The 24,196-nt window shown below is 40.2% G+C and overlaps 1 protein-coding gene across 2 annotated transcripts; it reads left to right on the forward strand.

Annotated features, from left to right (window-relative positions):
* Nucleotides 1-3,121: 3,121 nt before the first annotated feature.
* LOC120734819 (SLIT and NTRK-like protein 5) lies at nt 3,122-9,357 on the forward strand. 2 transcript variants are annotated; one of them, XM_040033813.1, is made up of 3 exons: nt 3,122-4,074; nt 4,988-5,293; nt 5,948-9,357. In XM_040033813.1, the coding sequence occupies exon 3, from the start codon at nt 6,006-6,008 to the stop codon at nt 8,631-8,633; it is 2,628 nt and encodes an 875-aa protein (XP_039889747.1). In that variant the 5' UTR covers nt 3,122-4,074; nt 4,988-5,293; nt 5,948-6,005; the 3' UTR covers nt 8,634-9,357. The 2 variants fall into 2 exon arrangements, with proteins under 2 accessions (XP_039889747.1, XP_039889746.1); XM_040033812.1 differs by lacking the exon at nt 4,988-5,293.
* Nucleotides 9,358-24,196: the final 14,839 nt, after the last annotated feature.

The following is a 24,196-nucleotide window of genomic DNA, read 5'->3' on the forward strand; positions in this document are numbered from 1 at the left end:
ACGATTACAGAGCTAGAGACTTTAAGATAATTCAAAGCATCTCCACGGTTAATTCTGAGAAGGCGGCATGGATGCCACATCCGCTTATTGTCGTTCCCTGCATGCTAAAGAGAGCATAAGAGTTGACTTATTACCACACAATACTGACTAAGTGGGAAATCTCTTTGGACATGGCGACCCACCATATGCTAGATTTAATTCGATTTTCTTTTTAGGCTTTAGTTAAGTGCTTCTAAAGTTTCTTGTTCCACAGCAAGAGGGTAAGAGGGCAGCTGTGGCTTTGACTTGAATTGCTTCTTCAAGAAAGGGCAAATAAGCCACGAGTTTGCTAAAATACAGAACACTTATAGCGACACAGCAGCATTAGCGTATTGGGTGCAAAACTGGATTAAACCTAATCCTAGAGTAAATTCATTTCTTTCAATGCAGATCTCTTGCAAATGTGTGGTTTCTAGGAGTAGGAGCTTAATCCAAAGAAGGGTCCATAAAGAGATGTGATGTGTTTGCTTTAGCTGAATTGTCTGCTACATTTTTAATACCCACTTAATCTAAGGTTAAAGGTTGTCTTAATGAGGAATATGCCCTGCCATATCAATAGATGTTATAAGATGTTATGGTGATGGCTTTTAAAAATGCAGGTAGTTCATAAACACTTTATATAAAAGAGAAACACGGTCAGCTTGATGTCACCCAGTGGATTTGGGTTTTTAAGTCTCAGTGTTTGCATTATTACTGCTTCCATGTTATTGTTTGAGGAGCAAAAGGTCACTGTATTTAGAGCACAGGATGGCATGCTATAGGTTGTTAGCAAAATGGGTGCAGGGCACAAACACTGATGACAGGCAGATAAATATCAATATTTTTTCCTTTTACTCTGAATGCTTTTGATGGGCTGTACCTCTAATATGAAAAAGCATAACCTGCTTTAACCTCCTTCTTGAGTCTGAGGGGCAACTTTACTTAAACAATTAACGTTTAGTTGTATTCAGCATTAAAAATGTCCTTTTCAAGCCAGACATGTTCCTCTACCTTTACCTAAAAGGAAATAAAAATATAATTAGGGTATTTCTGCATCGGCCTTCCGATGGGTGCTGGTAAAGCCTAGCTGTCTGGAATTTGTATGGTGGCCTTAAGAGGTCAAATTCACTCAAGCTTAAGAAAAGACTAGCAGACAGAAAACCATTGCAAAAGCACACAAAATACAGCAGAAGTTGAATAAAACATAACAGAAATAAAAAAAAATACTGTAAAAGGCATAAAAAAAAAACACAAAACAAAAGTGAAGTGTTTTTGAGGACACAGGTGCAGAAGTGACAAGCTAACAGTAACAGTAAGGCTACGTCCACACAAATGCGTTTTCGTTCCGTTTTGGCCTCCCGTCCACACTGAGACGGCGTTTTCGCTCATGAAAAACGCAGCGTTTTGAAAACACATACATTTGAAAACTGTGCTTTTGCGTCGCAGTGTGGACAGCGAAAACGGAGACTTTCTAAAACGAGGATGCATGTTACTCATGTGATGCAGTCATGTGACCAATTAAACTAAGATAGCGGAGGGCATTATACAGCAGTTGTTTTGTTTGCTCTCAATTTTGACAGCCCTGTTAAAGATTTATATCAGTTTGTACATGCTCCAGATAGCTTTTCTTCAAATTCTTTAACTCTCACTCACTTTTGCAACTTAGTACTTTTGTGTTACTCGCAGCAACAACTCCACCTCATTGTTAGTCCATTTAAAAAACTTGGTGCTTCTCCTCAACATTTTGCCGTGATGTTTCAAAGAGCTGGAAAGTAAATAAACAGCAGACAGAAATGAGGCAGGCGGAATCTTCTTGCGTTTCACGCATGCACAGTACTGGAATGTAAGCATTTTCAGCCATTTCAATGTGGACGCACAACTCTGTGACAACGACTGAAAACGCTAGTGTGGACGCGGAGCGTTTTCAGACGAAAACGCTGTTTTCAAATCTATCTGGTGTGGACGTAGCCTAAATGTGTATTTTCAGTATTATATGTAACAAACCATGTTACTATGCATTGTTTTCCGCCTCACTGATGAACACTGCTTCTCTTAAACGTGTCTCAGTCTCACAGCAATCCTTCTTTAGCTTTGGTTTCTGTCACTTCTGCAGCTGGTCCATCATGTTATTGTGTCCCCACAAACACTTCTTTTTTGTTTTGAGTTTTTAATTATGACTTTTACAGCATTTATTTTAAAATTTTTTGTGATTTCTGTTCTGTTTTATTCAACTTTTGTTGTATTTAGTGTGCTTTTGCTGTGTTTTTCTACTTGCTGGAATTTTCATGAGATGCAGTTCATTTGACCTCTCTGACCCACCGTAAAATTACCTTTAGAGACTATAATTGTTTATGTATACGTAAACACTTACAGCTGCCCTCTTACAAAAAACTTTAGAAGGCTGTAAAGATGTTAAAGTTGGGCCTTTTTAACATGGGGGTCTATGGGGGTTGACTCACTTTTGAAGCAAGCCTCAAGTGGCATTTGTGGTACTGCATTTTTCGACTCTTCTGCTTTGAGTTCACTATAACTGGCTGGTTGATCAAGTCCAGTACAAGGAGGCAGGGGGATAACAATGTGCAGCTAATACATTCCTGAAGTGCCAAGAATTCATACTGATGGCGCCTCAAAGAATGCTCTTTTCAGCAGTTCAGGATGGGTGTCAGCCATCTTCTCCCAACTTCTCAAAAAAAGGAAATCAAGGGGGGTACTGTGGCCATTTAATGACAAATGAAGAGCTCCCACTGTGTCCAGCTGTGACTTTCAAAAGCGTGGAGGAAGGCTTGGTGGATAACAGCTAAATGGCTGCTGAGTGACAAATCAAATGGTTGTTGCAGCTAAATCAAAAGACAGCGAGTTACAAAGTGCAGCCTGAGAATGCAAGTCCTGCCAAGAAGCCTTTTTCATCATTATGCTGCCCTCTACGGGTCTTCTTCCTCCAGCCTCCCTCTTTTTCCCCCCCCCCCCCCCCCCCCCATCCCCAACACACACACACACACACACACATCATCATCATCATCACCCCTCCCCAGCACCACCAGCCCGCCTCCTCCACATTACCACAGCTTGCACCCCCCCCCCCCTCTCCTCCCCTTCCTAAACCACCCCCCTTAAAGACTATTGCGCGCATTAAATTGCTTTTCATTTCCGTGCTGTGACAGTCTCTGAGATTGGGGGGGATTTATGCATTTTCACGAGTGACTTTCACTGTCATGCTACGGTAATTATTTCATAATACGTCCTTCGCTGCAGGGCACGGGCTGGTTTGCACCAACCAACCGAGATCAAGTTCCACTAGTTGACAACGCTGGGTGGAAAGATGAAGCGCGCGCGTCCATAGGATATCCTATGAGCAGGAGCAACAGAACTGCAGAAAACAGAAGAAGAAGAAGGAGAAGAGGAGGAAAGGGGGGATCGGATTCTCGCAGCCGAGGAGGCAACTGGAGGAACATTGATCTCCGGTCGATTTGGACGCACTGGCAATTGAAATAAAGAGACCTTGGGCAGATCTATACATAAACTGGTAGGAGCCGCACCGCTGGCAGCAGACAGGGGTGGGGGGGGATTCGTGCCTCTCTCTGAGCCGCTTCCTTCGTCAGTGCGCATGGATGAAAGTCACAGTTAAAATGCATGCGGCAAGTCCTGTCTGATGTGGGATTACCGCGTTTTTATTCGCCCCCCTCGCCTCCCGACCATGTTCCAACTTTGGTTTTGGCTCTTTTTCCGAGATGACACTGCTAATTTCAGTCGGCGCTGGAAGAGCACCGGAGCCCGTTTCGCCGCGCAGGCTGTCACATCATCGGCGTGAATGAGAACGTTACCCGCGCTCGTCCATGCCTGGTTTATGGAGCTAAACACCGCGGAGACTTGACTTGATTTTTTTTCTTTCCTCTTTCTTTTCTTTTCTTTTCCTCCTTTTTCTTTTATTTTTTTAACCATCCGGCTGAAGGGCGGACAGTGAAATCACGAAATCCATGTTTTCACTGAGGCTGGGGGGAAAAGACCGGACACAGCCGTGATTTTCGGCATGTTTTGGCGTTTACCGGAATCAGCACGGTAAGAAAACCCTGATTTATTTTCTTCCCCCCCCCTTTCTTTTGGTTTAACTGCTTGTCTCAGCTGAGACGTTATGCCTTTTTAACGTATTCTTTTTTTTATTGGGAGGAGGAGGGGTGAGTGTGTATCTGTGTGTGTGTATGTGTGGAGGGGGGGGACCTCTCCGTGGTGCTGAAACCTGCTTCCACCCTCAGTCACATTACTGAAGTTGATCCCGGATTTAAAGGTGCTTTTAAGAAAGGTGTCTGCGGCCGCTGTGCCAGTAACAAGCACAGAGCCCGCATTTCTGCGCTCCAGTTAGAGCATCCCGTTTTTAAAAAAAAGCCTGCTGCATCCGCACACGGATGCTCTGCAAAGACAAGGCGCGCTGATGCACTGGCGTTCCAAGTTATATCTCCATTATTTCCGTGAGCCTGGCTTTTAGAAACAAATATTTATTTATTTATTTATTTGAAATGGTGTTAAACTGAAACATTTCAAACATTTTGATTGACACCTCAGTGGTAGAGTAGGCTACCTGTGTGCGTGCGTTAAAATTGCGCTTATTTATTTTATTTTGATTTTTGGGGGGGGGGGGGGTGATTTATGGAGCGATGTGTGGGCTTTTTGTGCTCTTTTAAGGAACGCACACAGACCCAAATGTGTGCGTCTGCCGTGCACGCGCGTGTGTGTGTGCACGAGCGCGTCTGAGGCGGAGAGAGAGAGGGAGAGAGAAAGAGAGAGAGAGAGAGATCTGTAACCTTCTATATAGCAGATGCCATACATAATACTTGATTATAGAATTATTTACTCCACGTCAAAATATAGTTTGGATCAGAGATCCTCCGCGAGATTTGCCTTTGATCAACTCCTCTCCTTTCTTTCTTTTCAATCTTTCTTTTCTTTTTTTCCTCTTTTTTCCGCCCGTGGGCAGCAGCAGCAGAAGAAGGAGAAGAAGAAGAAGGGCTGCGACTGTCGCCTTGTAGGCTCATATTCACATTTTCTATGGCAGGCCGGATATATATATGTGTATCCATTTTTCTACAGAGATGAGGACTGTCTGCTTCTCCCTGTCGATTGGTATCAGGGAACCGGCATTTTATTTTTATTCGCACCGAGGACGGTTTTTAATCATAGCACAGGAATAAACACCCCCCCTCACCCCCCCGTCTTTCATCCTCATGTTGTGGAGGTGGAGAGAAGGGATCCGACAGTTTCCCCAAGTCGTCGGGTATGAGGGGTGAGTGAGGTATCTTTGTAGTTCGGAGATAGGAGTTCATCCTCGAGGTTTTAATGTGAGTTTGAATCGTCAAAGGAAAAGACAAACAAACAAACAAACATTTACACATACAAATAATAATAATAATAACAGAGACCGTAAATGCAACAATCACCCATCTCACAAGGAATGTGACTCGAGATTACCTGACAAGAAGTGTCGTTTGTCGTTTTTCCACTGTCATCTGTTAACAAATACTCGAATCTCCGAGTCTGCAAACGGTGGATGGCGATAGCTTCTTCTTTTTCTTCTTCTTATTCTAACAAGATGGATTGGAATTCAGGCGAGCTATCAAAAAATACGCAGTGGCCGTCCAATAGCGGATATTTGTGTTACTTTAAATACAACATTCTTTATGCATGCAGTTGTTAAACACGCAACTTGTTTTCTGCCACTTTCAAAATCAAAATGATGCCGACATAACACATCTGCATATTGGAAAAAAATGTGTGTGTGCGTGTGTATGTGTCTGTGTGTGTGTGTGTGTGTGTGTGAATACATCTAATGTTTGCTCGTTTAGGCTCTTCTGAGTGAGCAAATTTGCATTTCTGTAAATATTGCACCTGTGCCCATGCTGTGTAAAACACAACTCGTCCTTTTCTCTCCCCTCCTTAGATGACACCTCATACTGGTACTGCACTTGAGTGAGCTGGGGCATCCTCTCCCAGGAAAAATGCATATCTGGATCCTAAAAATAATACTTCTGATTGCATCATCTCTCAGGCTGGTTGAGATGTATGACAATTATGGGGAGATCTGCCGAAACCTGTGCACATGCGAGGAGAAGGAAGGGATCCTGACGGTGAGCTGCGAGAACCGGGGGATCATCAGGCTGACGGAGATCAGCCCTGTCCAGTACTCCATGTACCACCTCCTGCTCACGGGGAACCTCCTGAAGAAGCTGTCGGTTGATGATTTCATCAATTACACCGGGGTGACCATCCTGCACTTGGGGAACAATGATATCTCTGAGATAGAGTCGGGTGCCTTCAATGGACTCCAGGGATTAAAAAGGTTGCACCTGAATAACAACAAGATAGAAGTTCTGAGAGATGAAACCTTTAAAGGACTTGAGAGCTTGGAATACCTACAGATTGATTATAATTTCATCACTAACATAGAGTCCAACGCCCTGAGCAAACTACACCAACTAACAGTGATGATTCTGAACGACAACCTGCTCTCTGCCCTTCCTCCCAACATCTTCCGGAATGTCCCCCTTACGCACTTGGATCTGAGAGGGAACCGCTTAAAAATGTTCCCCTATATTGGCCTCCTAGAGCACATGGACAAAGTTGTGGAATTACAACTGGAGGAGAATCCGTGGAATTGCTCCTGCGAGCTCATTGCTCTGAAGGCTTGGCTGGAGAGTATAGCTTACACAGCTCTGGTGGGAGAAGTGGTGTGCGAGACGCCATTCAGGCTCCATGGAAGAGACCTGGATGAGGTGTCAAAGCAGGAACTCTGCCCACGAAGACCCCTAGAAGACACAGTCAGGCCTGCGCCGCCTAGCAGCACTAATGGATACTATCAGACCACACCAGCCGCTGTCACAGCCTCTGCCACCTCCTCGGCTGTTTTAAGGTCTTCTTCCAGGCCTACCAAGGGCACACGGCAATTGAACAGAACCAGGTTAAAGCCCACCTCCCGAATACCAGGCGGCAATCCATACAACTACGGCCCCATCATTGCTTTTCAGACCAAATCTCCTGTGCCTTTGGACTGCCCCACTGCCTGCACATGTAATCTGCAGATATCTGAAATTGGGTTAAATGTCAACTGCCAAGAGAGAAAGATTGAAAGCATTTCTGACCTAAAACCCAAGCCATACAATCCTAAAAAAATGTATCTCACTGGAAATTACATCCCTGTGGTGCGGAGATCAGATTTTGTCGACGCCACTGGATTGGATTTGCTTCACCTGGGAAACAACAGGATAACTCTGATCCACGACCGGGCTTTTGGGGATTTAACCAACCTGCGTAGGCTGTATTTGAATGGTAATCTCATGGACAGGCTCACAGGAGAAATGTTTTTTGGTTTGCAGAACTTACAATATCTTTATTTAGAGTACAACAAAATCAAGGAGGTCGATGCGGGCACTTTCCGCTATCTCCCTAATCTGCAGCTGCTTTTCCTGAACAACAACCTCCTGAAAACTTTACCTGTGGGCATCTTTTCCAGCCTCTCCCTGTCTAGGCTTAATCTGCGTAACAACCATTTCCAAAACCTCCCCGTGAGTGGTGTTTTGGATCAGCTCAAGCTGCTGTTGCAGATAGATCTGTTTGAGAACCCCTGGGAATGCTCCTGCGACATAGTGGGGATGAAGATATGGCTCGAGCAGCTCAGTGCAGGCACTGTGGTTAATGAGGTCGTGTGCAAGACGCCAAAACGCCACACAGGAATGGACCTGCGTTCTGTCCCATCAGAGCAGCTCTGCCCAGATTACTCCGAAGCCTATGTCTCGCCAACTCCACCTACGGAGGAGCCCATGGACGAACACGTTGTCACCACAGGTGCTACTCGGAGGTTGGAACCCCCTGGCAGCACCGTCCCCCTCTCCGTCCTTATCCTCAGCCTCCTGCTTGTTTTCATCATGTCTGTCTTTGTGGCTGCGGGGCTCTTTGTTGTGGTCATGAAAAAGCGTAAAAAGTCACAGAGTGACCGTACTAGCACTAACAACTCCGACGTCAGCTCTTTTAACCTGCAGTACAGCCTCTACAGCAACCGCTCTGGACCTAAAGTTAAGGCCCCGGCTGGTCATGTATATGAATATATCCCCCATCCAATGGGCCATATGTGCAAAAATCCCATTTACAGGTCAAGGGAGGGGAACACAGTGGAGGATTACCGTGACCTCCATGAGCTCAAGGTCACGTACAGGAGTACCCCAGATGATGAGAGGGACAGTAGTACGATGAGGAGCCCTTCATACAGTGTTAGCACCATCGAGCCACGTGAAAACCCTTCCCCTGTGCAGGATGCAGACCATTTCTTCAGAGGGATCCTTGAACCCGATAAGCAGTCACCCCACCAGTCCATCCCATCAATCCCAGCAGGGGCCAATTTAGAGTACAAGTATACGGGGCCCGTGTCGTACACGTACAACCCAAATTTTGATGTCAGACGTCAGTTCTTGCACCCGGAGAGAATAAGAGAAACAGTGCTCTATGGCACAGCACCCAGTACTGTTTATGTCGAGCCCAACAGGAATGAGTATTTGGAGCTAAAAGCTAAACTGCAGTCTGAGCCTGATTACCTCGAAGTTCTTGAGAAACAGACCACCTTTAGCCAGTTCTGAGCAACAGAGTCGTGAGCATAATGAAGCATTTTCTCTCTCGACCCTCCTTGAAACAGTGGCTCAGTTTCTAGGGTGCCTTGGCACAAATACAAACAAGCAAAAGAGAAAGAGTTGAAATGGGGTGTGCCGAACAATCTTATTCTTATTTCAGAAACATGACATTACAGGAATGGATACAGCTTTCTCGAGACATGGATGAACAAAATTGCTTAACTGATGATGCAAAATCTATTTTTCTATGGTGAAGATTGAATAACACACAAAAATGTAAGTGTACAGGTAAATCTTACCCAACTTCATTTTCAGGAATATAACCATACATAAGATATATTGTGAATCAGAAAAAGAAATGTTTATAAAAATCACACCTGGACATACAAGAAAAAACAAACAAACAACAAAAAAACCCCAACACATTGTACAGCAGATCATCAAAACTGTGTAGGACTATTTTCTGCTGTAGTCTGTAAGTAAGTATTTATTGATATAATCTGCCATGTCTTTTCAAAACTTTTGATTCTTCATCAGTATTACCTGTGTCATCATACTCCATCATCCTCCGGAAAAAGGCTTATGTTTCTAGTTTCATTTACTGTAGCTCTGCATTGTAAAAGTGGCTTTTCTTTTTCCTTTGTTGTTTTTCTTTTCTTTTGTTTCTCGGAAAGTGGCACACCCCAATGTCCAAAACAGACTGCGTCATTTGAAGAAGATGAAAAAAAAAAAAAGAAAAAAAGAAAAAAGAAGTGTCTTTGTATGCTTTCTGCACTTTTTGGAAATGGAAGGCAAGTTAGCCTTCAATGAGCTCTCATAAAGGAGATTATTATATTAAAAATGAATATGGCTATTCATTCTTAATATGTAGGATTGATATGTTATCAAAACAAAAATTCATAAATGATATTTGAAGTATTAATTATGTTGTGTAATACTGGCATTTTAATCAATGTAACACCTATTTTTATACGAGCATTGGCAAATTCTCTATCGATTATGGGTTTCTTTTGTTTTGATTGCTTTGCACTTATTGCACTATATTGACCAAACTATGTTATTGTCATCAAATAAACATGATGTCAGGTTCATATAATGTGCTTATGCGGAAACTGAAGGTGGAATGAGGCCATTTGGGTTTTTGGTTCAGCATGTGGGTTTTAGATGTGCAATCAAGAGAGTTTTCCCACAGCTAAAAGTTGTTTTATGCCATAATCAGTTAACAATATATCGGCTGACCAGATCAGACTATGGTATGCACTCAGTCAAAGAAGATAAAGACAGTGTATTCGTGCTCCACTTAAAGTGGAGGTTGCGTCGTCAGTGAGAATTTAAATCAATGGGTATTAATCAATGACCATTATGTAAGGCTGGCCTTCTGCAATTATACCGCGACAACATAATCCACATTGTCGTCTGTCAATGGATGAGCAGGTGTTTTATATAAACATCATTTAACATCTTCGCAAAGTCAGCGGGTATGAAACATAAAGATGTGCTGGATTATGTTTTTGGTGTCGAAACGTAATAGGTTTGTTTGATATGCAAACAGTTTTGTAAGTCAAGAAGTTTAAAAATATAAGAAAACATGTTCAAAATCTGCTTTTTTTCTCCGGTCTTTCAAGTGCTTGTTTGTTAATTGACTTCTCACTTGACCCACTTAAATTCAATATGCAAAGTAGATCTATAAAAATGCAGAGGATGCACTGTGCCACCATTTTCAGTGTGCAGCAAGCGTCACCATTTAGGAATTCAGTGTTCCAGAACTGAGATGGGCACGGATCTTTCTGGAGAGGAATCAAAAGAATGGAAGAAGTGTGTGTGTGTGTCTGTCTGTGTGTGTGTGTCGGGGGTGGCGGGGGGGGGGCTGTGCCACATCAGACACTTTAATGCGACACTTAATTCTGACCTCAAAAGGAATAACTATGAATTTATATTATTTTAATCGACTTTTTCCCTCTAGAAAACGTCTATTTTACGGTATTTAACTATACTGAGTTTTCTATGTGGTGCCAGCTGCCTTTTCTCAATGACAAAAAAGGGAAAAAATCCAATGCTCTGGGTCCTCTTCTTTTGTTGGAGCTTTTCATAGAAGCCCAGAATGAGAACAGAAGGCACCATTTGGGAGATGAGGAGTCCTGGAACTGAGTGTAACTGTGGATGTGTCATACATGTAGCAGGGGATGTGAATCATAGCCAAGAAGTGCGTGCAGTTGCCCAGTATTAGTGGCCTATGGGATGTCGCAGTACTGACAATTTTTGACATTATTTATTTTTCTGATGCCAATGTTGAAAGAGGAAATCATTTATAGTTTACTGAGGTTCAACAAGGATCTGAGCAGTGCGTTGACAAATTGTTTAAAATGCGGGCAGATGGCTCTTTTTCTTTTTATCTGTTTTATTATTATTATAATACTCATAGTATTGTATTTTTCAGGATGATTTGGCTACGTTCAAGAGAAAAAAGAAAAAAAACAAAACAAAAACGCTTTAGCACAATTACATAATCACTGAATCATGTATTCCAAATGGGCTTGTTAATACCATATGCGTGCATATGCACATCTCTCTAGCCCAAACTCCCAGTGTGGACGTTTATCACTCTGTCCTGGTGTAATTGGGGGATGGATGCTCTGAGAATCCCACTGCAGGAGGCTATAATGTGCACGTGTGTGTGCGTACTGATAGAGGGGAATGGCGGGGGGGACTACTTCCAGTTGAAATAATGCTTTTAACCAGCCAATGGCCTCTAGGTACACAAATGGATGCATCAAGGAAGGACAAAGACTTTATTATTATTATCCTTTCCCGGATTATTTAGTCTATAGCCTTCTATCAGGCTTCTATATAGTGCATTCAGCGGCTGTGGAAGTTTTTCAGCAATAATCCCTCACACAAACAGTACGATTTCTGCAGTGGTCAATATTTGTATTCAGATGAGGAAAGAAGCTCTAAGGTGAAATATCTCCAAATGTGTTGCTTCATGCTACACACGAGCCCCCATGATTTATGGCTAAAACTCACCGTGTGGAATCTGATGCAGGGCTGATGCAACACAAGGCGTGATGTAGGTGCAGATGTAGCTGTCACAGAGGCCTCACTCTTTTGCTTTGCTTGCAGCAAGGAAAGTTCAGAAGACACTGGTTAAGTTTGTTTAAAAGATTTTTTTTTCCTCAGAAAACTAAAAGCAGAGGGAGAGACACTCTCCTTCTGCTTTCACACCATTTGAGAGTTAATCAATGTTGAATCAGAGTGGGACAGCGCGTGAAACCCGTCCAAGCTGCGTGAAGTTGTTGGCTCATCATTCTGCTATTTTCGGTACATGGACTTTAAGTTGGAGGCAATTATTTTCTAACAGTGTATGAAAATACCCGGCTAATTAAACATTTTCTGGATTTGATTTAGCAGACTTATGCTAAGATTATATTTCATAGCTGATCAGATGGCACTGGCAGAGTTTTGTGTTTATGGTAAATAAAATCAGCTTGATGCTACACATACACAGGGCCACGTTTACCTACTACAGAGCCCAGGGGCAAAAGAAAGCTCAAGGCCCCCTTCAGTTCCAGTTCCTCTTTGTGTACTGCACATGTATCATGTTGCCTTTAAAGTGTCCATAATGCAAAATATGTACTGTTTAGTTTGCTTCTGAACGATTTTATTGACTAAATCATATAAACAGAAATTAAAGTATTCAAGTACATTAAAGCCAGGACTTCAATAAACAGTAAAAACTTTGATTATGCATTATTAGTTGTTATGCATAAGAATAATTTTTCAAGATGTTTTATATATTTACATGTAAGCAACAAAAAATTCAAAGCATTCCACAAATTCAGGATTTAATACAAAGTAGAAATGAAAGCATTGGCCTTAAGCCCTCGTACTTTTTATTGTTTTTAAGTCTTTTTTTTATTTGAAATGAATCAAATTTACAACAAAGCAATTGTCAAAAACAATGAAGACAGTCTTGATTATACATAATTGCTTATACATAAGCAATGTGTGTAGATTCACATACATAACAAAAACAGTGTTCAGTAGAAATATTAGGTTTCAGCCCTTTTACCTGTCGTATACTTTAATTTTGAATTAAATTTACCACAAAGTAATTGTCAGAAGTTATAAAGACTGTCTTGCTTATGTGTTAATGAGCTCTTATGCAAATGAATGGCTTGTCAAAATGTGTTGTGTTAAAAAAAGCAAAAAAAGATGTATTTGCTTTGTTTTTTTTTGTTTTTTTTTTTGTTAGGCCAAAACGGTGTAGAAAATTTACATGAATATGTAGCAAATGGTGTTTTAAAAATATTTAATATTTGAATGGCTAATGCTGAATCATTTTGTTTCAAAAGAGCTCAAACAACACAAATTCACATCAACTTTTTTGATGATACATTTGATGATTTCCTTCTTTCTTTAATATTTTTTTCGTAAGGCTTTTAGTTTGAAGGATTGTATTATTGAATTGCTGGCCTGATGAAAAAAACATTGACAAAAGTGATTAAAAATAAGTGTTATTTTGATGAAATTATTATTTTTGTTTCTTATCATATGAAATGGGGGTTTCAAACTCATGTCCACATTTAATAAGCTTTTTTTTAAAAAACAAAATTAGCAAAAAAATAATTCAGTTAATCAATCATTATGTCTCTTTTTTCACATTAATATAATGTACCTGTCATTACAGGTACATTACATTTAAAGGTTTTGTGCCTTTATAAAATGTAAAATTTTCAGAAAAAAACAGTAGTATTATTTGCTTTTATTATTTAAACAGTCACTAGATCTGAAGGCCATCCAGTTGGCTGAATTGGCCCCCCTGGCAGGCCACATATGGCGCCAAAGCCATGTGTTTGATACCCCTGCAAGTGCTTCATTATTTTAAGCTTGTATGCATTGTCTCTCTTTTAGTTTACCACCTGACGCTGCAACAGCATGTTTAAATGATAATTAGGCCAATGCGCGGCTGCCCGCTCTATACGGAGACAGATAGAGAGGGTGGACATTTTCCATATGCTCGGGCAATGCCTCGCCTACCCCCTGCTGAAGATGCCTCATCCTCAGCGCTGCCTCGCTGCATTCCTGCCACTCGGTCTCCCTGATGATGTGAGCAATTGAGTTCAAGGAGATCTGGGTAATTGAGAGGGCAGGGATGGCATCTGACAGGCACCGATGGCTCCAATGATTACTTTAATCAGAGTGGTTAATGGAATTCCTTCAGGCATGTAGAAATGCTCAAATGTTCATCAGCATTGAACCGATTTTTACCCCCACTACTACACCTCCTCTTCTACCTCACATTGCTATAATTACTGATCAGTTTTCTTTCCTCTTTATGCCTTTAGTTTCTGTTTAACACTCAGCAGGTGATGAGATATTTGTTCCTGTGGTCTTGTGTGAATCCACAATGGAAGTCACTGGGATGCTTTATGGTCAGAATGCATTATGGATGAAGTGTTTCTAACATTGGTAAATGTGTTAACATTAAAAGGGTCAGTCAAGCACTCAAACACAGTGAAATCTGTATACAGACAAGCTTGTGCTCATAAAAATACAGAGCACTTTAGGCTTGTGTATAATGACTGCTCAAAATGAGACGTTTATGTCTTATTATCCAAATAAAATAATTGTTCTGTTCCATGAATACTTTACCAACTTTCAGGGCTAATCAGCCTCTAAGTTAACAGCCTTACTGTCTAGCCTGTGCTGAATAAACTTTAAGAAACGATCCATTGCACAGTCTGGATCCAGACTCCGATGCCATCTGCCAAACAAACCAGGCTACTTGTTGTTTAAATTCTGTTTATATAATTGGTTTGAGAACATTTTTTCCCCCTTTTGTGATATGCATGCTGGCAAAATGTGACAGATATATTTGTATAATTTTGAATTGATTTGTTGGTTCTTCTGTCCATCTGCAAACTGTCTGGCTATGTAATGTTTGTAAGAAATGAACAATGATTTTCCTTTGGGGCGTGGTAAAATCTCAATGTTTTCCTTGCACGCTTTCTTTTTAAAATAGCTAACGACATGAAAGGCCAGAAATATTATACCAACTGTCACTTGAACAATGTGTTAACTTGTTTTATGTTGTGTCTACTAGCAAAGCAAGCAGCTGTACTAATTAGCAGAACTTCACCTTACATAATTTTCCATCCAAAAGATTATGGTATTTAATTTAGGATGTTACTACATATACATACACTTATTACTACCAGATTAGGCCCATTTTGCCTTTAAAACTTCCATTTCCATTCATGGCACAGCTTTGACAAGGTGTTAATGTTCTTCTGAGATTTTGGTCCATTATCATATGATAACGCATAGCACCACACAGTTGCTGCAGATTTGTCATCTGCTGATTTGTGAATCTGCAATTTCACCACATCCCAACGGTGTTCTGCGGAGGCCATTTGAGAAAAATCAACTCATTGTTATGTTCAACAAACCGATTTGTGATGATTTGAGTTTTGTTACCATTTGGTGCATTCTCCTGCTGGAAGCAGCCACGAGAAGATGGTCATAAAGTGATGAACATGGTCAGCAAGCCTACTCAGGTAGGCTGTTTCACTGATGTTGTTTATGCCAAATTCTGAGACTAGCATTTGAAAGTCACAGCAAAAAAAGAAATTCTAAGTTTTCCCAATCTACTGTTGTCCAGTTTTGGTGAGCTGGTTGAACAGTAACATCGGTGTCCTGTTTTTAGCTGTCAGGAGTAGCGTCCCATCTGCTTCAAGTCTCGATGCGTTGCACATTCAGAGATGCTCCTCTGCATACCTTGGATGTAAAAAGTGGTTATTTGGGTTACTGTAGCCTTCCTATATGCTCAAGCAGTTTGGCTGTTGTCCTCTGATCTCGACAAGACATTTTACCGGTAAACAGCTGCTCACTGGATATTTTCTCTTTTTCTGACCATTTTCTGTAAACCCTAGAAATAGGGTCAACATCAACTAGCTGCAATGTCATTGACTGATTAGATATATGCATTAACAAACAGTTGAACATGTGTGACTAATCAAGTCTATATAAAGTAAAAATATAGGAAATGAAGCTTGAATTCGTGGAATCACAGTCAGAATATACTGACAGGCCTCTGTTTTTCTTTGGAAGATTAAAATCTGTGCCCACATCATGTGCTTCAGGTTCTGCCTGAATGTTATTTCCACCAACATGTCCCTAAGGAATAATGCATAATATCCTCTCTGCAATGTTTTGTTTGAACATGATTACTCATGAGCACAAATAACATCCCACTAAAGGAAATAAGATCCCAAGGCTATAACCTAAAGGCTATAATGGCAGGGATGAAACTACAGAGCACAGATTTCTACGGGTTCATTCAATCATGTCAAAATTCCATCAGGATAGTCTGACTTTCATTCCCTGTAGTCAGATTTTAGGCCAAGCATTCAAGTTTGATTTCATGTGTTTTGGAATTAGGTCTGTATTTATGTATGCAAAGTTTATTTATACAGAATACTTTACTATTGTAATCCTGTGTGTGCATGTATGTCTGCGTGTGTGCACATGCATTAATGTCATCATGTGACATGGCATGACATAGGAGGAAATCCCTCTTTTGCTTAAAAAACAACATAATGGAAGTCATTCTTATTCTGCTGTTACCATTAGAGGCACCCCCACCCCTCTCAATTCAATGTGAAAGGTAATCCTGAATACAGAGTGGCTTGCAATTATGCTGAGAGCCAGTGTGGCATATGTACAATACTCTAAATAGAGTACCATATATTGTTCCCATGCTGTGAGGGGAAAAAAAAGAAAAATCAAGGGATAAGCTGACGTAAATGGAGTTTGATACTTACCAACAGATATGTGTGATCAAAGCTTTTAAAGAGCTGCATTTATATCACTGACTATGTGGATGTGAAGAGATACGAAGATGTTGTTTCATGTTTTATTTAGTCATTTTTTGCACCCTTTTTTTCCTCATGGTTTCATTTTCTTCCCATAACACGCCTGCCTCCCCCTTCCTTCCGTCGTTTACCCTATCCTCCTTTTCAGTTCCCACCGGGCAGCCTGGTTGTATTCATCAGGCCTCCCGTTTTGTTTGTTTGTTTATGGCGGGTGCACCCGTTGATCCAGAGCTGCAGTAACCCTGTTGTTTGATAAATGGCAACCATAGCATTACTGACTCCCCAGCCGAGCCTGGTGATGCCTGGCCAAAAAAACAACAGGTTGATGTATGGCTTCCTTCAGAGTGTCAAGTCATTTAAGTAGAGTCAGTCCAGGTACTGTGCTTCTATAGACATCTGTGTCTGTGGGTGAACACCTTGGAATCTTGCCCTGTCCTGGTCTGGCTCATGTGTGTCATCAGCTTGAAAATTTACTGACAAACAAAAAAAAAGAAGGCCTATCTGTGATCAACAAAGCATGAGAAATGCATGTTTGTCAGGTTATTGTTAGGGAATTTTGTCATGCAAGTTGACAGCAGCGGGAAACAAGGTCGAGCCAGGGGACATCACTGTTATGATCTAGACATATTTTTCCATCCGGTTTGGAATTGCTTGAGATGTTTGAGAGGATGAAAGGGTTACTCAAGTGACTTTAAAGTTTTCCGTGAAGACTTGTGAGAAAGATTTAAAAAAGAAATCTGTCAAAATTGAGCATGAATTTTAGGACTCATGTGGGTAAAGCTCCACAGAAACCAAAAAGCTCCATCCCTGTTAGGGATGTCACAAAAGCAGATATTCATTGCAGAATTATTATCTCAAAAAGAATTCATTTCTCAACAATACTCTTGTAGTAGCCAGTCCTAGATAGTTGTTAGCTATTTAGGTATTAGATTTATTTCTTGCAGAGATTTGTGGATCAAAATGTTTGACTAACAAGAAATGGGAACTCGGTGGGTGCAGGGGGTTTGGTTGCAACTGGCTAATCAAATGAGTAACTACTATTAGTATAACGCCAGAGGACCAACAAAGACAAAGGACGTTAAACAAAATTCCTAATTGAGTACACCATACATGGGTGAAACAGAGCCTGAAGGATGGATGTGAACTTTCTCAATCAGGCCTGCAACATCCTAAAAGGGAACACAAATCAATCCTCCAAAAAAATCAATAACAGACCACATTATGAGACTGTACTGCTTTTACTCTATCCCAGTCCATTTAATCATTAACCCTATTTAGTAGCTTGTATCATAAGAAAAACTGTAGGCTTGTTTAAATAACTGTACATATAGCATTTAGGTGACTTGTAGCCAAGTTTGAGTTGAGTTGACTGAAGTGTGGCTCTTACTTTATGCATTTTTTAAGTCAGTATCGCCCTCTATACCAGAAGATAATTATATTAGCATTTCCCAGATTCCTGACAATTCCAAAAGAAAGGGGAACTCTGATGAACATTTGAATCACCTAAATTTGGCTAAAAATACTTTTAAAAAATGCAAGTTAGTTTTAATTTAAAGATCACAAATAACTGATGACTAGCTGGCCAAAATAGCAACAGGCTGGCAAAAACAACAACAGCTAAGCTAGCATTAGGGCAGCTAATTTTAGATTTGAGTGTCTTGAAAATTATAGTTTCCTTGTGAAAAACAGTTTGATTACATTTATTCACTCATTATCCAAACCTGATAGCAGCATTTCAAAGAAAGTTTGTGTAACTAACACAGGCTAAACATCCTCAATAGCTCACCTCAGTTCCGCAGTGAGTTTTATTGACTCACCATCCTGTATCAGACTCCTTTCACAAAGTTTTACTGTCTGCTCAACACTAAATAGATGTGAAGACTTTACACCCACTATTTTGACAGCTGAGGTAAACAGCGGGCTGACAGACTACATTTAATATATACGAACACTAGCCAAAGCATTTGAGGTGACTCAGGAGTAGGAACATAAAATACTGCATATTTTACTGACATGCATCAGATTTTTTTATTCCAGATTTAGTGTTAGGTTTTGATATTAGTTAAATATGTCAGAATGTAATGTGTACAAAAATGTTTTAATACACAGACAGTAGCAGAAACCTGCTGGCTATCCATCACTGGGACGGGGCATAGAGCGTTAATAAGGCTAAAAAATTGCTTCCGTAAAGTAGCATACGCAGAATGTCAGTGATATATGAAGAACCAGTTCTTAACAGCTTAAACAGAGCAGCCCACTACAATGCTTCAATCAGGCCCACCACAAACTGTTGATACGTCATTGCGTTAAGGCACAGGGCAAAGTGATATTATTTGGCATTTCACATTAGCTAGTTAGTTAGTTAGTCCGCACCAATGCACCTTTTCAGTACTTTATTCAATAATGTGATACACTCTGACACCAAATACTCCTTACACTGGAAATTAGCTGCATTTTTCAACACAACTTGCCTGTTCAACAGCCCTGCTGTACATTTTGTTTTGTCTAGGTCTAAAAATCAAAGGGAAATATATTGTCTCATATATGCTTTGTATCCTATATTTTCTGCTGTGAAATCACTTTCTTTAAAGCTCCTTTTAATGCCCGTCTTAAACAAGTGCACTTCCTCCACCTGGGTGATTTGTTTTCTTTGAAAGACCTGCTATCCGACAGCATTTTAAAGCACTGTATAAGATTATTTGCCCTACGGGTTCACTTAATTTTCTTCAAACAGAAAATGTATTTACTTAGTATGAGTTTGGGTCACAATTATATTTTATTGTTATTGGTAAAACTGGGCTCTCTGGAGGTATGCTTCTAATAGTTTGAAAGGGTGAGATAAGCACCGCGTGTGGGTGGCTTGCGTCTTTGTGGGTCGGTCTCTGCAGCACACACTTTACCAGGTTTCTGATTTACTGTAAAATTAGCTCTTTCTTTTCTTCTTTCTCTCTATATCTTTTGCTCCCTTTCTCTCCTGTCCCCATTTTGTTTCTATCTCTGTGGCTTTGGAAGTGCAGCGAGGAGTCGGCAGAAACCGGGGCCTTACTAAAGGAATTAGACTGCGCGCTGGGAGATTGCTCAGATAATGAAATGGTGGGAGGTAGAAAAACTCATTTTCTCACTTGTGAGAGAGAGACATACTAATGTGGCTATTGAAAATAGCACTGAATAGTACTGGCAAGAAAGAAAGAGACAATTCCAAAATCCAACAGTGTTATTTGATTTCAGCTCATGAGATATGGACCTGCTTAAAGGATAAAGTTTGGCACTGGTTTAACTATCTAAAATGGAATTGTCATGATGGGAAAACTATTGTTTTCCAACTGTGTCCTCCTCCCAGATCGCAGGGAGTGACAGTTTGCTTGTATTTAGACAATAGCGAGGCTGAAGTTGGCAGAGTGTGGGTGTGCTTGTTAAAAAATGGCTCCCGTGGAAGGGCTCTGAGAGCTCTTACAACACTATTGACGTCAGCTACTTGTGATGTTCTCTCTGCTGTACCTGCGAATATGTGTGTGTGTGTGTGTGTAGGCTACATGCATGAAGAGCAGGGAGTTAGAGTAGTTTAATGAAATTCACAAAGGCTGAATGGTGAAGAATAAATAGCAAATAGAGGTGACGAATGATGCAGTGTGCAGCCGTTTTAAATTTATAAGAAGAATTGCGAGCTGACTGGTGAATAACTGTTTGTCATCCAGCTTGATGTGTACATGTAAGGAAATATTGTATCTTCAAAGCTGCACATGCCTCCTTGTTATTCTGCTCAATTTTGTCCACTATGCATCATCATTGGCATTGATCCAGACACGGTGCCAAAGGGGGGAAAAAATCCAAATAACAGTTAGGTTTTATAGGAGGAATCAGCCTGCCACTCACAGAAAGAATGAACAGGACCACAAATACAAATAACTGCAATGGTGAGGCTTTTTTACTGAGATGCTTTGGGTTTGGTAGTTTTATCTTCATTTCACATTGCTTCACTTATTAATTGCAGCATTTCATTTTTAATTGCAATTTGAGCATTTTCATGCAGATGGTGACATTTTGGTTTGGCCTGTTGCCGCTGTGAAGGTCCCAACTCTATCCTTGCTAGTTAATCTATTTTACCTGTTTTTGGACTGAATTAATGTGTTTTATCCTCTTATTCTAGCATATTTACATCAAAGATAGCAAAGAGCAAGCAGCAATACATAGAGCAGAAGACATATGAGTATGAGTGAAAAAAGGCTTTATTTAAGTTAGATACGACATGAAAAGAATTATGGGGGTTGCAAATCAGCTTGCAGATATGCAGCACCAGTGGTGAGGCTAAAACAATGCAAATTGGCTGATGTAGGAAGAGCAGCAGCAAGAACCCTCAAACAGATAACAGTGACAATAGATATTGGATTAGTCAGAACAGAATGTCAAGAAGGACCTGTGGTAGGATGCAAAGTGGCTTGCATTGCACAGCAGCTGTAGACTCTGTTAAATAAAAACCCCATCATCTCATATTTCATGATTTTTCCTAAAATGGTTTCTTCTTCATATAGTGAATTCTGGGGTATGGAGGACAAAAAAATACAACTACTTATAGCTAGAACCATTAATGAATCAATTCTGACCCCTACAGAAATCAATGTGAAGTGCTCCCCTTAACATTCACAGTATCCCTGGTTGCTCGGAACACATAGTGATGAAGGCTGCTATAATGTGAGCCAGAGCTAGCTAGATGTGATTGGTAGACAAATATATAGCTGACTGTAGTGAGATGAAAGGGTCACAGATGAGATGTTGATCCAGGAGAAAGCGGGACAAAGTGTATGGAATTTATGGAATATTAATACTGGCTGTGTAGAACAGTGTGGAAACCGTCGTTGAATTAGCGTGTAATGTGTGTAATGTGTTAGTGTGAAGCAGTAATCTGAACAAATAAAGAATGAAATTAAGAAGACCAGCTGAATCGAAAAGGTTCCGGCCTCAGGAGTAGTGCAAAAGCAGCTTTACTTAGATATGCTAACTGGATGCATATAGAAGCTGAGCCATCAGCTGAGATATTTTAGTTTGAACTGTTTTTCTGCCCTGTGCCACCCATCAAAGCAGCCGACTTTCAGTTTTACCCCAAAACTCCAGGGATTTAAACCCTATGTTAAAATGTTCGATTTCTACCTTGTGGCCACTAGACAAGTTCAACAACTGGTTCACAACAAGCACCATGAAAACAGTAGGAAGAAATCATTGCTGTGTATCCGATCTCATTTGCCATGTTTAAGTGTGTTAACAGGAGGAATTAGAACCAAATTAATCCACCAGAGATTCCCAGCTCATCTCACTGTCAAGATATTATTATAGACTCCATATAAATGTGTAAGGTGTCATGGGAGGATCTGGTTATTGAATTATGCCAAAATTAAACCATTAGCAGGGAGGAATCAATCTGACTAGAAACAGCGTGATGACTCTTCTCAGCAAGAAAGAATAGTTTATTTTTCACTGACATTTTGAAGGACATTGTAAAGTCTCTATCGCTTTTTGTGCTGACACTTTGCAACAGTATTTTATGAAAAATGACTCAAAAAGCAATATAAATTGGTTTACACAGTGACCTGTGGTAAAAATGCATTCCATGGGTGCAAACAATTTCCTCCTCTGTAGATATAACCTCAGCGAGGACTTTTTCCACATAAAAAAAAAATCCTTCCTCGTTGTAGAAAATAAAGAGGGGTTTAATTGGCCAGCAGTAAAAGGTCTGTCCATTTTTGCTCTTGGGGTTGACATTCTCATTTTTACACTGCCTTTGCTGCTAGCAAATGTTAAAGGCTGTGAATATGACTCTGTCAGCATAAGTGCACCAGTCTCTAACTAGAGATAAGGACCATATGGATCATGAATGATAAGATAATATCTATAGGTTTTCATTATGCTTGAATCTGGGCTTTATTGCTCACATTTGCAAGGAGAGAACCCACAGAAATTGCTTAAATGCACAAAAAACTTGCAAAAAATGAATTCTATAAGTAAAGCAAAGCCTGTTACGCTTCTTCTTCTTTCTGCTGACAAAATGTTAACTGCTAATGGCTCCACAATTGGCCAGTTTGCAGCTGGCCAGTTTTTAATGTGATGATTCCAGCCTATAACCTCTGTGCTCTGTAAAGGATCCAATTTAAAATGGAGCATGGGCAATATTTCAGTCAAAGTACACTTAAGCAAAAATAATTCTAATAATAATGATGATAAAAATGAGGTAAACAACTGTTAGGAAAAAAATGGCACTTCATTGCCACATTTGTGTGCATTGCTTGTCATTGGAGTATAAATTTCTAAATATGGACACAACTGTTGATGAATAATACATAGATTTGATCCAAATGTCAAACATCAGCACCATCATCTTCCTCCTACTGTCGCCTCGCAGTCCTTTAACTGAAGCTACTGCATTTATTCATTTTACAGCGTGATGAAATTAATAATTCATATCAAGATAATTACATACTACTGTGCCTTAAACATTCATTTGTGTGTTTCCAAACCCGTTAATAGCTTTTAAATGAAAACTTGATTTCAAAAGAGGATAATGTTCAAATGCTGTGGAAATTGGGGTCCCTGTAGGTTCCAACTTAATGTGAAAAATTCATATAATCAATTTGTGCCTCTGAGATTACTTATGTGGTAATAATTAAAGCCAAGAAGGCTATTATAAACACGAGACCCGCCATAGCTAGAGCGTTATCTCGGAGACCTAGTTTTTGATCTCAGGTCTTAATATGTAGCTCTTTTTTTTCTCTCCATCTCGTTATGAGATTTTCTTGTTTTGAAGCCACTCATCAAAGAGTGTCATCACTCTTCATGTCTTGGAGAAGAAGTTAATTCCGCAAAAGGCTTTTTCATTTGGAAAAACAGAGAGGAATACTAGTGTCTGGACTGGTAGGTGCGGATTTATAAGGAATAAGTGAAGGAACATGCACACACAAAAAAGAAGTTTGTGGTTTCATCTTTGATTTCTTTCAATCACAACTGGCATGTTGGTGGTTTACCTTGAACACTATTTTACCTGAAGTCTGATCATGTTGGGAATAATGTTATTTTGTGGAATGCACAGGTGAAAATTCATCTCGTCTTTTTTTTTGAGCAAAATCCTGCTTTGCATTCACAGTTCCCCACTTAAAGCAAATTGTCGGTACCATCTTGCTCAAGGGCATCACATCAGCAGCATCCATCGCCAAAAATTGTTAAACCAGATCTGATGAATCTATAACTACTTCCACATATCCGCCCCCGTTGGCATGCCTGTGCACTCGCTGCAATCATACAAAAGAAGGCAAAAGGCTGACTCTATTTATATGTCATGCATACATGTTAGTAAGAATTTTCTCCAAATGGTGATAAAAACCTTCTGAAAACCACATTATAGCTGTCTAAACCTTACACTTGCAGCTTGTTGGAACATACGTTAGAGATTTAAAACAATCCAGTAGCAAAAACTAGATAAGATAGAAAAAGTATTTTTGCCTCGAGAGACTTGAAATGTCTTTTTGATTACCAATTCTGAGTATTTTCAAAGTAACAGTGGGTGAGTGTAGGGGTACTTTGTGAAAGTCTGTAAATATATTTTTAATAACAAAAAAAGAGAATAACTACAATAAGAATAGCATTTCTTTCATTTTAAAGAATTGTAGAGACATTGGGTTTTTTCACATGATCTATGGAATAATCAATGGAATG

Source organism: Simochromis diagramma, unplaced genomic scaffold, assembly GCF_900408965.1.
Source record: "Simochromis diagramma unplaced genomic scaffold, fSimDia1.1 OVJJ01000176.1, whole genome shotgun sequence".
NCBI classification, from domain to species: Eukaryota; Metazoa; Chordata; class Actinopteri; order Cichliformes; family Cichlidae; genus Simochromis; species Simochromis diagramma.